Source organism: Muscardinus avellanarius (assembly GCF_963383645.1).
Source record: "Muscardinus avellanarius genome assembly, chromosome: 5".
In the NCBI taxonomy this organism is placed as follows: Eukaryota; Metazoa; Chordata; class Mammalia; order Rodentia; family Gliridae; genus Muscardinus; species Muscardinus avellanarius.
The window spans coordinates 30,466,463-30,479,268 of NC_137790.1; the positions used below are offsets into that span (position 1 = coordinate 30,466,463).

The window sequence follows — 12,806 nt, forward strand, 5'->3', positions numbered from 1 at the left end:
CCTATCCTATCCTGTTATTTACTTATTTAAACAAGGTCTCACTAAGTTATTGTGTGCTGGCCTTAAATTCTCAAACTTGAAATCCTCCTGTGTTAGCCTCCCAAGTACTGGGATTACAGGTGTGTACCACTACACCAAGCATGAACACAAGTTTTTTGAAGATTTAATATTGCTATCCTGACTATTTATATATTAGACACTGCTAATATCTAGGTCTGAGGAGCAGACATGTTCCATAATAATGGATGATTAATTTATCACTTCTTTTTTCATTCTTACTATGTCTTATCTAAGAAATTCTTGCTTACTTCAAGATTGTTAAAGTTTTTCCCTCAGTATTTCATACACATAGCTCACCGCCTCTCAGAAAATGCAGCTGGATCAAAGAAAGAATTCAAAATGAGAAGGCTGGAGGGTGGGTCTGATCTCTTCTTGAGCCTATGGCTAGCTTGGTAACATTACTACTAATATCTGACCCTTGTTGGGTCTCTACTGTATGTCCCTGCTCTTTATTAGTGCACTGTACTCCAGCTAATTGAGATGTTAATGTCTGCTCTCCCTGCAGGACCTCTGGAGTTGCCCCACTTACAGCTTCTAGCTACAGGTTTCTAAACAGCAGTGGATACAGGAACACTGCACTTAGAATTCAGAGGCCTTCCTCTGCATGACTCCTTGCTTGTTAGCATTCTGACATTCAAATTCCAGTTGCCTCCTCCTCCTGACTCCAGTGTCTCTCCATGAAATGGCAGGATCACACTCTGCCCTGGGCTCACCTTTTCTGCATTATAATTGTGAAACTACCTCCAAGCATAAAGCCTTTAGACTATAGGGTTCTAATGATGTGTTTCCCATCTTTAATGGATCACAATCGTGTGCTTCTCATGGTCCATTTTCTAAATATTTTTCAGATATTTTATCTAGCATTCTAGTTGTTTACAGAAGTAAGATAAGTGTGAGGCCAGCTATGTATCATGAGGAAAGTTGTATTTTGTAAGTTTTAGGTATTATTATTGTGCCAAAAAGTACATAATATTTACATTTTAGCCATTTTAAGTGCACAGTTCAGTGGCATGATGTACATTGATATAGTCATGTAATCGCCATTTCCACCCTTCACCAGAACTTTTTCTCTTTCTCAAACTGAAAGTCTGTTTCTATTAGGCATTAATTCCCTATGACTTCTTTTTCTCCAACCCCTGAAACCACCATTTTAATCTGTCTCTCTATATTCAACTATTCTATAAAATTATATAACTGGAGGCATACAGTTTGTTCTAATATAGTTGGCTTATTTTACTTATCATAATCTATTCAAGGTATTCCCATGTTTAAATGTTTAAGAATTTTCTTCCTTTTTAAGGCTAAATAATATTCTATTGTATGTTTGAGGGTTTTTTTAAATTCATTTTGTTTATTCTATTGTTGGACTTAGGTTGCTTCCATCTTTTAGCTATTGTGAATAATACTGCCATGACCACGGGGATACAATTCTGTCTTTGATTTCTGGCCTTTAATTCTTTAGGTGTATACCCAGAACTGGAATTGCTAGATCAATTATATGATAATTCTATTTTAAATTTTTTGAAGAGTGACCATACTATTTTTCACAGTAGCTACTCTATTTTATGTACCTACCAAAACTGCCAAGAGTTTCTAGTTTTTTCATATCTTTACCAATAGTTATTATTTTCTAATATTTTAAAAAATAGCAGTCATAAAGGGTTAGATGTAGTATCTCCTTGTGGCTTTAATTCACATGTTCTTAATTATTAATGATGTTAAACATGTTTTCATGAGTTCATTGGCCATTAATATGTTTTCATCGCTTTGTCTGTTGCAGTCCTTTACCCATATTTTGTTAAGTGGTAAGAGTTCTTTATATGCTGTGAATACTAATCCCTCACCAGAGAGATGGATTTGTAAATACTTCCCTCCATCCTATGGGTTGCCTTTTCTCTTAATTATCTATGGGTTGCCTCCTTCTCTTAATTATCTATTGATGTACGAAATTTTTAATTTTGACAAAACTTAATTTAGGTACTTTTTTGTTACTTGTGTTTTATTTTTGTAGTATCAAGAAATTTTGGCCAAATCTAATGTAATGAAGGTTTCTAATTCTGTTTTCTTTTTACTTTTTGGCCATTCTAATTGGAGTTAGGTAAAATCTCAGGGTAGTTTTGATTTGCATTTCTCTGATTGCTAAGTCTCTTGCTAAGTCTTTTATGGATAGTATATATTTGGGAACTGATTTTATTATTATTATTTATTGCACCAATCTATATCTTTAGGTTGGGGATTTTAGTTCATCTATATTTAAAGTAATTACTGATAGTGAAGCACTGACTTCTGTCATTTTATATGAGTTTTCTGTATGTATTAAGGCCATTTTTTGTCTTTCTTTTTCTCCTTTACTGATTTATTTTATGTTTTGTTGATTTTTGGTAATGACATGATTCTCTCTTTTCCTCTTATATATTTCCATGTGGTTACCATGGGCATAACAAATACCATACTAAAATTATAACAATATAGCTTAAATAGACACTAACAACTTCAGGCATATAAAAAATTCTACCCTTTACAGCTCTGCTCCACTCTGGCCTACTCTATGTTACTGATAATAAAATTGTGTATTTCTACACCGTGTACCCTTTAACATAGAGTTCCAATTATTTCTATGCATTTGTTTAAAATCCTGATGGAAATACACAGTAAAGTTACAAACTAAAATTATGACAGTACTGTTTCTTATATTTGTTTTTATTTCCCTTTATTGGAGAACTTTATACTTTCATATGCCTTTATGTTATCTAGAAGTTCCTATCTCTGTCTTTTATTTCAATTTAAAAATATTTCATTATCATTTCATAGAAGGCAGGTCTAATCCTAATGAACCTTCAGCTTTTATTTGGAAAAAATTTTTTTTTAGAAATCTTTATTTTTAAAGGATAAATTCCCAAGGATCCTGGTAAACTTTGGTTTCTATTTTTAAAAAAATGCTGATACCCAGGCATGGTGGAGCATGCTTATAATCCCAGTACTTGAGAGGCTGAGACAGAACAATCACATATTTGAGGGCAACTTCAGTAAGTAATGCAACTCTCATCAAACTGGTAAGACCCTGTTTCAAAATAAAAATAAAGCTTTGGAGACAGAAACAGAAGAATTGAGCAGGTTCGAAGTCAGCTGCACTGGCTTAAGAAACCCGGTTTCCAAATAAAAATATAAAATAGGTCTGGGAGTGTAGCCCAGAGGTAGAAGGGTTTCCAGGAACCCATGTACCACACACACACACACACACACACACACACAAAAAAAAAAAAAAAAAAAAAAAAAAAGCAAAATAAAAATTAAAAAAATAGGACTTGGGGTGTAGCTCAGAGGTAGAATGCCCCTGAATTCAATCCCTGTTACCACACACAAACAAACAAAATAACCTTTTTTTATTTATTTATTTGTTTATTTATTTATTTATTTGTGGCACTGGAATTGAACCCAGGGGTATTTTACCTCTGAGCTACACCCCAGACCAATTTTACTTTTTATTTGGAAATGAGATCTACATTGCAGAGGGCCTCTATATCATTTGTGAGTGGAGTCTTTAAGGAAGTGTATAAAATTGTTAGGCCCCTAAACTTTTCATTTGTAACCTTCATTCTTTATTTTTATCTGTCTAATGTACTTTTCAGAAGGAATATGTGAAACCATCATTACTTTATTCTTCTGTTTGTAACCTTTATTTTCTGCCTTGATATTTTTAGGATCTTTTTCTCTTTCATCGAAATCCAAACCAGGTTCTAGGAGACTTTTAGGTGAGTCTGATTAACTGCTTTTGCCCACACTGTGGTGAGCCTTTTAGTTTTTAACTGCAGATGCTCACTTCTCCCCCAGAATCACCTCCCTATTTTGGAACAGCAATGGTTTTTAATTTAATTCATGATACTGTGGCCTTTATCAGCATTTCTCTTCATAATTTTAATATTTTCTTCCTTTATTTAGTACTTATAAGAAATGATTTCCATGTTAGTTGTGGCATTCATAATGTCATTTTTATGTTTCCTAACTTGGAGTATTTTATTATTCTCTTCTTCGTATAATGCTGTTTTTTTTATCTCAATAGATTTTCATTTTATAGTTTCCTGTTCTTGTTTTTGAAATGAGACTTTTTGGTATTCTAATGAGGATAGTGTTCTGTAGTTATTTCTACATCTAGTAATAGGTAATACATTTCTCTGATAATAGTTTTGAGTGATGATTTATTTCCCTTTCTTTTATCATAGGATACGTATCCTACTGATTAATTACCTGTTACTCCCTCTAGTGCCAGATAAAAATCTGCCTAAACTTGGAGTGGACCTGCAGCTTTGATTCTTAACTCCATTTGACCCTGTCCAGGTTACAGCTGATAGGTTAATGTGTCTATACAGGATTCCTTCTTCAATGTGCATAGTGTAGCAAGCATTCATAATGCACTGTGGACTTCTATCTATCTTTTCTGTTTCTTCATTCTCTGGCACTTGGAACACATGGAGCTTCAAGATTTTAATATCTCACTTTTTAAGCTAGAAATTGAACGAAGAGCTAGCATTTCCTATATTGCCGTTCTCCTTTTTCTACTTATATGTAATTATGACAATATTGTACATATAGTTTCAGAATTTTAATTATTATATGTAATATATATAATATCCAGTATTGAAATATTTATTTTTTAATTTATTCTGATAGATTCTTAGAAGTAGTTTTTCATTTGTTCTAATAGATTCTTAGAAAAAGTGTACTAAAACTTATAAATTTTTATTTATGCTGACTGATTTCTTTTCCAAATATGCTTACCACTTATAAATCTAGAGGGAGTATGAACATACATTCTCATTTAAGAAAATAATTTGGAAAAACATCTTCTGGTTATATGTATTTATTATGGAATAATTACAATTTCAAAAATCTGCAAAAAAGGAAATAAAAAGCCACTATTGTTTTACTGCCTATCAATGAGCATTGCTATTTATCTTTGTAATATATTTTATTTTATTTTCTTCCCTAGTTTCTTCTAGGGTGAATGGATGTATACATAGATAATATAATATAATGATGAATTTTAAAGTAATTTATATTTTTGCCTTTGTAGATATTTCTGTGATTAATGTCCTTATACTTTATAAAATTGTTTATTTATTTCATAAATACTAAGAATAAAATCAAGGAAGACATTTTTAAGATTTATGTGTGTATAACACACATACACATACACACACACACACACACACACACACATATATATATATATATTTCAGACAAATGTAGCCTTATATGCTTGCGACATTCATACATATGAAATTTGTTAACATTTATTCTCATCAGTTTATTGATGATTTGCCTATTTATTTGATAGGAAAATGATACTTATTATTTTGATTTGTATGCATTTGAGAACTAGTCATGCAAAATATGTTTTTTTCTAATTCTTTTTATCCATATAAAGTTCTCCTCTGTAAAGCTTTTGTTAAATTTCAGAATCATTATATCTATTCATGTTGGTAGGCTTACCACTTTTTTTTTTTTTACTAATTCTTAATGGTTTAAGTCACACCCATTGCTATTATTTTCTGTTTTGTACAGATGATACACAATTCTCATTTGTAACCAATCACATTTATTTATATTTTCCATTTCACTGTTCTGTTATTTCCATTTAAGAAATTCCTCTTGCCTATTCCATGTTTTTTTTTAATTTTTATTTTTTATAAATGGAACATATTGAGAGTGGTGTACATTTACATTGTGCTTCATGCCCTTCTCCCACCCTCCCCCCGCAATAGAGAGTGTCCAGGTTAATCGTGTTGTATTTATGCTATTACACATATTCGTATGTAGCTCCTCCATTGAACAACCTCAGCTTTCTTCCTCTCCTATCCTTCCATTCAAGCTTTGCTGAGATTTCCCCTCCATTATCTGGAGTCCCTCTGGTATTACCACTACTCCCTAGCTTGGGCATATTAGAGAAAACATATGTCCCTTCTCTTTCTGTGCTTGACTAATCTCATTTAACATAATGTTCTCTAGTTCCTTCCATCTTCTTGCAAATGCTATTCCGTGTTTTAATCATGGTAGTTGCTCAGTAAATTATAATAAATTGCTAATGAAATTATGCCCCCACCTACCAAGTTCAATTCTATTATTTGTAACAAGGAACCAATGCTATCTTAGTACTCAGCTTGACTCTTCTTTTCTAATTTCAGAGACTAGAAGAACATGCATTGAATTCTCTAATCTCTCTGTAAAGGATTCCTTAAAAGATTTGTTTATTCCCAGGCTAAAAATAGTTGTGATGATCTATACAAGGAATAATCAAAACTGTGCTGAACCTCTGTTCGAGCAAAATAACTCCATTAATGTTAATTTCAACACACAAAAGAAGACAGTCTGGATCATTCATGGGTATAGACCAATGGGCTCCATCCCATCATGGCTCTCAAACTTTGTGAAGACATTGTTGAATAAAGAAGACCTAAATGTAATTGTAGTAGACTGGAACCAGGGTGCTACAACCTTTCTTTATAGTAGAGCAGTTAAAAACACTAGAAAAGTTGCTGAGATTTTGAGTGAGTACATTCAGAATCTTTTGGTAAGTCTAGTCATTTTACATATTATATATAATATACAGTATATTCTGTGATACAGCAAAGTGGTAAAAATATTATGGCTTCTCCCCCATAAGGATTTAGCATCACAACTTTGTTATGTTAATGTACGCTGCTGTTTCCTTGTCTGCTACAAAGGATAATTCTATACCTAGATTTGACCTGTCTTAATTTAAAAAATTATCCTAAAGACTTATTTATAATGTTTCACTTAAAATCATTTATAAACTCAATCTTATACTGACATCAGAATAAAGTAATTTTCTGTGGGCTGAGGGAAAATGTTTTTAGATATCTTCTCTAAAATGTGATTAATATGTTTGTAGTTTATCAAGTATGAATTGGTAAAAGTAAGAAAAAAAATTATCTTGTCAACCTTGAAGGTAGTTCCGTTCAGATAATCTATAGTTCATATGATTCTTGTTTACTAAGTAAATCTTTATGGAGATTCATGTCTATCCTGAGAGGTGATAATGATGGTACTTTAGAGAAAGAAGTGTTGTATTTTATTTGTGGAGCATAGTTGGGCTTGAAATCTGTACTTGTGTTATGCTAAATATCCAAATCTCTGCTAAAAGTGAATAAGCATATGGAATCCCAAAAGAATCTACACAGAGTGGCTAGGAATCAGACTGGAGCGGCTCAAAGCTCAAATTCATCCTTATCATCTATATGACTCTGTGCATGTGAGACATAAAAATTTTTAATTATTCTTTGTGTGAATATTAGATGAATATGCAAATATATAAAATGTGTTTTGTGTATATGTGTGTTAACCAGCAGTTGAAATTTAGGAATCATCGAACACAATAAACTTTTCATTATTTTTTACATCTTCAAATTAGAGGCAGAAGGAAGAATTGATTCACTCCATTTTTATTGTTAGTATATAAAATTGGATAATTGATTTTTTTCTGTTTATAGGCTATAGCTAATAAACATGAACCATAAAGAATAGGAAAGGTGACTTAAGTAGAGAAATTTTAAAAAATTTATGGCATTAGATAAATATTTAATAGTGCCTTTGTTTGCAAAGGCTAATATTAAGGAGAGGGGACAAAATGATCAGTAACGCTAAAACTTCGGGTAATATATCTCCAGATTTTTAGATGTTGCTCTTAAAAATCTGAAAAATATTATTACTTTGTGCTTGGAAAGCTTGAGTCTCTTTGTCCACTAGTGGCAAATGCTCCACATCTTTCTATAAGCTTTCAGGAATGTCATGGTGTGGGTTGGACTCTGATCTTCTCCCAAGACCTCTCTTAGCTCCCTGTGGGTGTAGTAGAAGGAATACACCCTCATGTAAGTTCCAACTCTGGCCCCAGCCCAGGCTCCAAGTGTTCAAAAATTGGCCCTAGAACATTGGTCTCTGTTACTCTTTTCCTTATGATGGGGGGAAATCACTTAAAATTAATGAGCTTCATTTTATCATCTCTGAAGTCAGAATGATGATTATACTGTTACCTGGTTTTTAAGTGTTTTGTTACTGTCTGATCAGAAAACACCAAGAGGCAGATTACCATAAATTTTGATGTTCAACTGATCTGAGTTTATGTCAGTCCATTCAAGCCACTGTAACAAAATGCCATAGATTAGCTTTACAAACAACAGAAATGTATTTTTCTTAATTCTGTGGGCTGGGAATTTAAGTGGAAGAACCTGACAGATCCTGTTGTCTGATAAAGTCCACTCCGTGGTTCACAGACACCACCTTTTCATGGACTCTTACGTAGTGAAAGGGATAAATCAGTTCACTCAGACCTCTTTTATCAGAGTACTGATCACATTCTTGAATGTTTCAGTCTCAGGATATAATCCCCCTTTGTAAGACGCACTTCCAAATACCATCATCTTGAGGGTAAGGATTTCATTGTACTAATTTGGAGGCCATGGGAGGGGAGCAAAAATATTCAGACAATAGCAAGTCAAAAATCCATCTTCTCCTGTGCAAGTAGAGGTGGCTTTGGGCACCTCCTTAACTTTCTAAGGCTGTTTGATTCCTTACTAAAATGGGAATTCACCAAATATCAGTTAGTATTTAATAGGTGCCAGGCACAGTTTTAGGCAAAAGGATAAAAATGAATAACTCAAATGGCAATTGTGAAATAAAACATATGAGATTTATAAAGCTCCTGTCAAGGTACCGAGCACAAAGTAAGATACTCATAAAGTCTATTATTATTATTATTATTATTATTATCATCATCATCATAATCATTACAAAATGTGTTGATAGTTAAACATTCTACATATACTGATCTATACTACATGATGAAAGTTTTTACATTTTAAATAAAAGTTTGATATTATTAAAAGTGAACAGAGAAAAAATCAGATATTTTGTGACACAAGTTGAAAATAAATATGCTTGTTTCAAAATAATAGAGTCCTCTTTCCTGTCTCCCAGAAATGGATTAAACCAGAAAAATGATACATTTTAGAATATTGATGTATAAGGCACCATTTGTGGTTACCTAAAATGAAAATTGTGACATTCTCATTTTCAATTATAGACACATGGAGCATCACTTGAAAATTTTCATTTCATAGGTATGAGCTTAGGGGCTCATATTAGTGGTTTTGTTGGAAAGATATTTCATGGTGAACTTGGAAGAATAACAGGTAAAACTATTTTTATAAAATAGTTTTTTTGGGGGGCATTAAAATATAAGACAAAAACAATAGAAATTCTGTATGGACATTTTGTCCAATTATATATTTAAATATTAATCTTTATTTTGGAGTCTAAAGTCTTGTTTAGTTCTGAACAGATCTTAAGTTATTGAGATGGAAATGAAAGGAAAAGATCTATTTCTGTATCTGTACCTGAACTTTAAGAACGCATGATTGCAAGAATATACATAGCAGTTTATCCCATTAATTACAAAGTTTTATTATGTATTACCTATTAATAGTTATGTACTTAATTTTTAAAAATATCAATGTATTTCAATTCTTTTAAGCATTGTACTTGAGTAGTACAAGAATCAGGAATTGGTGTCCAATTTTAAGTGTTTCTGGTTCCCAATTTTCCTCATATTCCCATGGCAAAGTTAATGCATCTAGAAAATGCAGTTACTAAATAATGCTGACATAGATTTTCTTCTATTCATTAAAAGTGGTGGTGATAATACTAGTAGAATAGTATCTTTCTCCAAACAATTTACATTATTTTTGTCCAGCATTTATTTATTTATTTATTTGTTTATTTATTTATTTATTTATTATTTTGTGGCACTGGGGATGGAACTCAGGGACATTCTACCTCCAAGATATACCCCCAGCCCTACTTTTTAATTAATTATTTTGAAACAGGGTCTCACTGAATTACAAAGGACCTCATTAAATAGCTGAGGCTGTCTGCTAACTGAAATCCTCCTGTCTCAGCCTCCCAAATGCAGGGATTATAAGCATGCACCACTACACCCAGGTTTCAGCAATTGTTTATATCTATACCTATAAAAATCTTATAGTATATTTAAGTATTAATGAAAGATGATGACATTTTAATGAAAATTTAAAAAATAGTTAAAGGAGATGTGAAATAACTTGGATAAACAGGTGTGTTTACTCACCTCCTATTCTAGACTAATAGCTTCACATTACTGATTGTCTATAAGGAATTAAAAGGCCAATAAATGTGGAGGTTCCACAACAGAATGAGGAGTGTCCATAGGAAGAGAGAATTTAGCTGTTCCATCAAGTAGACTAAATAAAGTATGGGTCCTAGAAGGGTTTGAGTTGAACAGCCTTGTAACTTTTTAAAATATCATTTAAGGTGATTGTTTCTTCCATTGCATAAATGTTCTCAAAGAATTGAATTTCATCTCCCTCTCTTTGATATTCTTAAGAAAGTCATGAGCCAAGAGTTGTTATTTAGCATTTAAAATACCAGAAATAATATTTATACTTTGTGGAATTGTCAGCATATTTTTCTCAAGAACATAGAGACCAGATGTTCTTTATTATTTACCCCCCCAGGATAAGTAATGGTTATTACTATAAATATAAATATAAAGTTACTATTTTTTTTACTCCCAATTACAACTTAACTAAAAATACTAAAGATATGTTAAAATATTTTGTTAAGATTTTTAAAGTGTGATTGAATTTGACAATCTTTGAAGGTCAGTAATAAGGATTTGTATAGGTTGTGACCAAAATGGTAAATGCTTATTATGTTTATAATATAATAATAATAATAATAATAATAATAATACAAGAATGCAATATAATAAAAATTGTAGTAAGAATTGTTAGATTGATAATTTCTGTCTTTCATGCCAGGTCTTGATCCTGCTGGGCCAAAATTTTCTGGAAAACCATCCAATAGCAGATTAGATTATACTGATGCAAAGTTTGTGGATGTCATTCATTCTGATGCCAGAGGTAATACTGCAGGAGTTATGTGTTAATTATTTAAAATTTTAAAACAGATTGTGGACTCTGTGAAAGAGGAGAATATAAGATGAGGAAGAGTTATAGATAGAATTTCTTGGGGTTGTGAGTTCCTGTTTTGTCCAAAATAAGCTGTTGGTCCTTATCTTCTTCAGTTTGTCTCCTTCAGGTTTCATGTGGTCTCATGGCAACCTGAAAATTGGAATTTCCTAAGAAGTAGTGTATCACTGGGCATGGTGGCCCACGCTTGTAATCCCAGTACTTGGCCGGCTGAGGCTGAGACAGAAGGATCATGCAGGTTTGAAGTCAGCCTCAGCTACTCAATGAGGCTCACACAGCAAGTTTGTGAGACCTTGTTTTCAAATAAAATATAAAATAGGTTAGGGGTATAGCCCAGAGGTAGAAGGCCCTTGCTTTCATCCCTAGTATCACAAAAAAAGGAAAATGAGGAAGAAGGAGGAGAAGGAGGAGGAGGAGGAGGAGGAGGAGGAGGAGGAGGAGGAGGAGGAGGAGGAAGAGGAGGAGGAGGAGGAGGAGGAAGAGGAGGAGGAGGAGGAGGAAGAGCAGGAGGAGGAGGAGGAGGAGGAGGAGGAGGAGGAAGAAGAAGTCGAAATAGCAAAATATCCTGTTTAAGCTAATGACAGTCATTATTTTGGTCATATTTCCAGCCCACCCATACTGCTCCTGGTGCACTTTGGTGACTGTTCTCTACTCATTTTCTCACTATAATGTGTACCAGCTAGAACTGAACATTTTAGGCATAGATAATTATTCTCTCAAGGTAGGAAGTTAATGTTTCTATTTTTAATTTAATTATGTTCATGAAAATCTTTTTTTTTCCTGTTTTGTTTTGTTTTTGGTGGTACTGAGGTTCCTGGAAACCCTTCTACCTCCGGGCTACACTCCCAGACCTATTTTTATACATTTTTATTTGGAAACAGGGTCTCTTAGGCTAGAGCAGCTGGCTTCAAACCTACGTTCCTCCTGTCTCCGCCTCCCAAGCGCAGAGATTATAAGGGTGCGCCACCATGCCGGGCATGAAAATCTTTTTTTTTCTTTTTTTTTTTTTTGGTGGTTCTGGGGATGGAACCCAGGGGCCCTCTACCTCTGGGCTACACTCCCAAACCTATTTTTTATATTTTATTTGGAGACAGGGTCTCTTAAGCCAGCTGAGGCTGGCTTCGAACCTGCATGATCCCCGTCTCAGCCTCCCAAGCGCGGGGATTACAAGCGTGCGCCACCATGCCCAGGGGCATGAAAATTTTTAACACAATATTAATAACATTTTTTGAGAGTACAGTGGACAGACACTTAAAAAGAATAATTTAGACTGATAGATTTTTTGGTTTGAATCTGAGAATGCAAATATTTGTTGAGCACTTCATAAACAGCCAGCAGAGATTCAGGTGCTTTATTTGAATTAATTACCAAATTCTCCCTAGTCTTTATGGGATAATCACTATCATCCCAATCTTATTGGGAAACTAAGGCCAGTAAGACTCAGAATTTGAAATGATATCTTTTGATTCCAAAGTCTACACTTCAAAACTATGTTATTCTCATGAGTTGGTTCTTTAGGTGCATTAGAGTTGTGAGCCCAGGGAGGGTACAGTGCTAAGAAAGAAATGAGAATGACACCAAGACTGCTCCTATTTCCCTGGTTCCTCAAATTTCCTTTCTCTTTGATCCAGGTAATATAATCACTCCCATATTACTCTGAATTTATCTTGCAGTGGTCTACACCATTTTTGTGAAAAATTAAAA

At 33.3% G+C, this 12,806-nt stretch overlaps 1 protein-coding gene across 5 annotated transcripts in view; it reads left to right on the forward strand.

Annotated features, from left to right (window-relative positions):
• LIPI (lipase I) overlaps nt 1–12,806 on the forward strand; it is a gene marked incomplete at both ends in the record, with an annotated part of 59,322 nt that overhangs the window by 12,631 nt on the left and 33,885 nt on the right. For 4 of the 5 annotated variants that reach the window (XM_080695451.1, XM_080695452.1, XM_080695454.1 and 1 more), the window contains 3 exons: nt 6,243–6,628; nt 9,158–9,266; nt 10,932–11,033. In XM_080695451.1, the coding sequence (XP_080551577.1) occupies nt 6,243–6,628; nt 9,158–9,266; nt 10,932–11,033 (597 nt within the window). The remainder of the gene's footprint in view (nt 1–6,242; nt 6,629–9,157; nt 9,267–10,931; nt 11,034–12,806) is intronic. The other variant, XM_080695455.1, reaches the window with a different exon arrangement.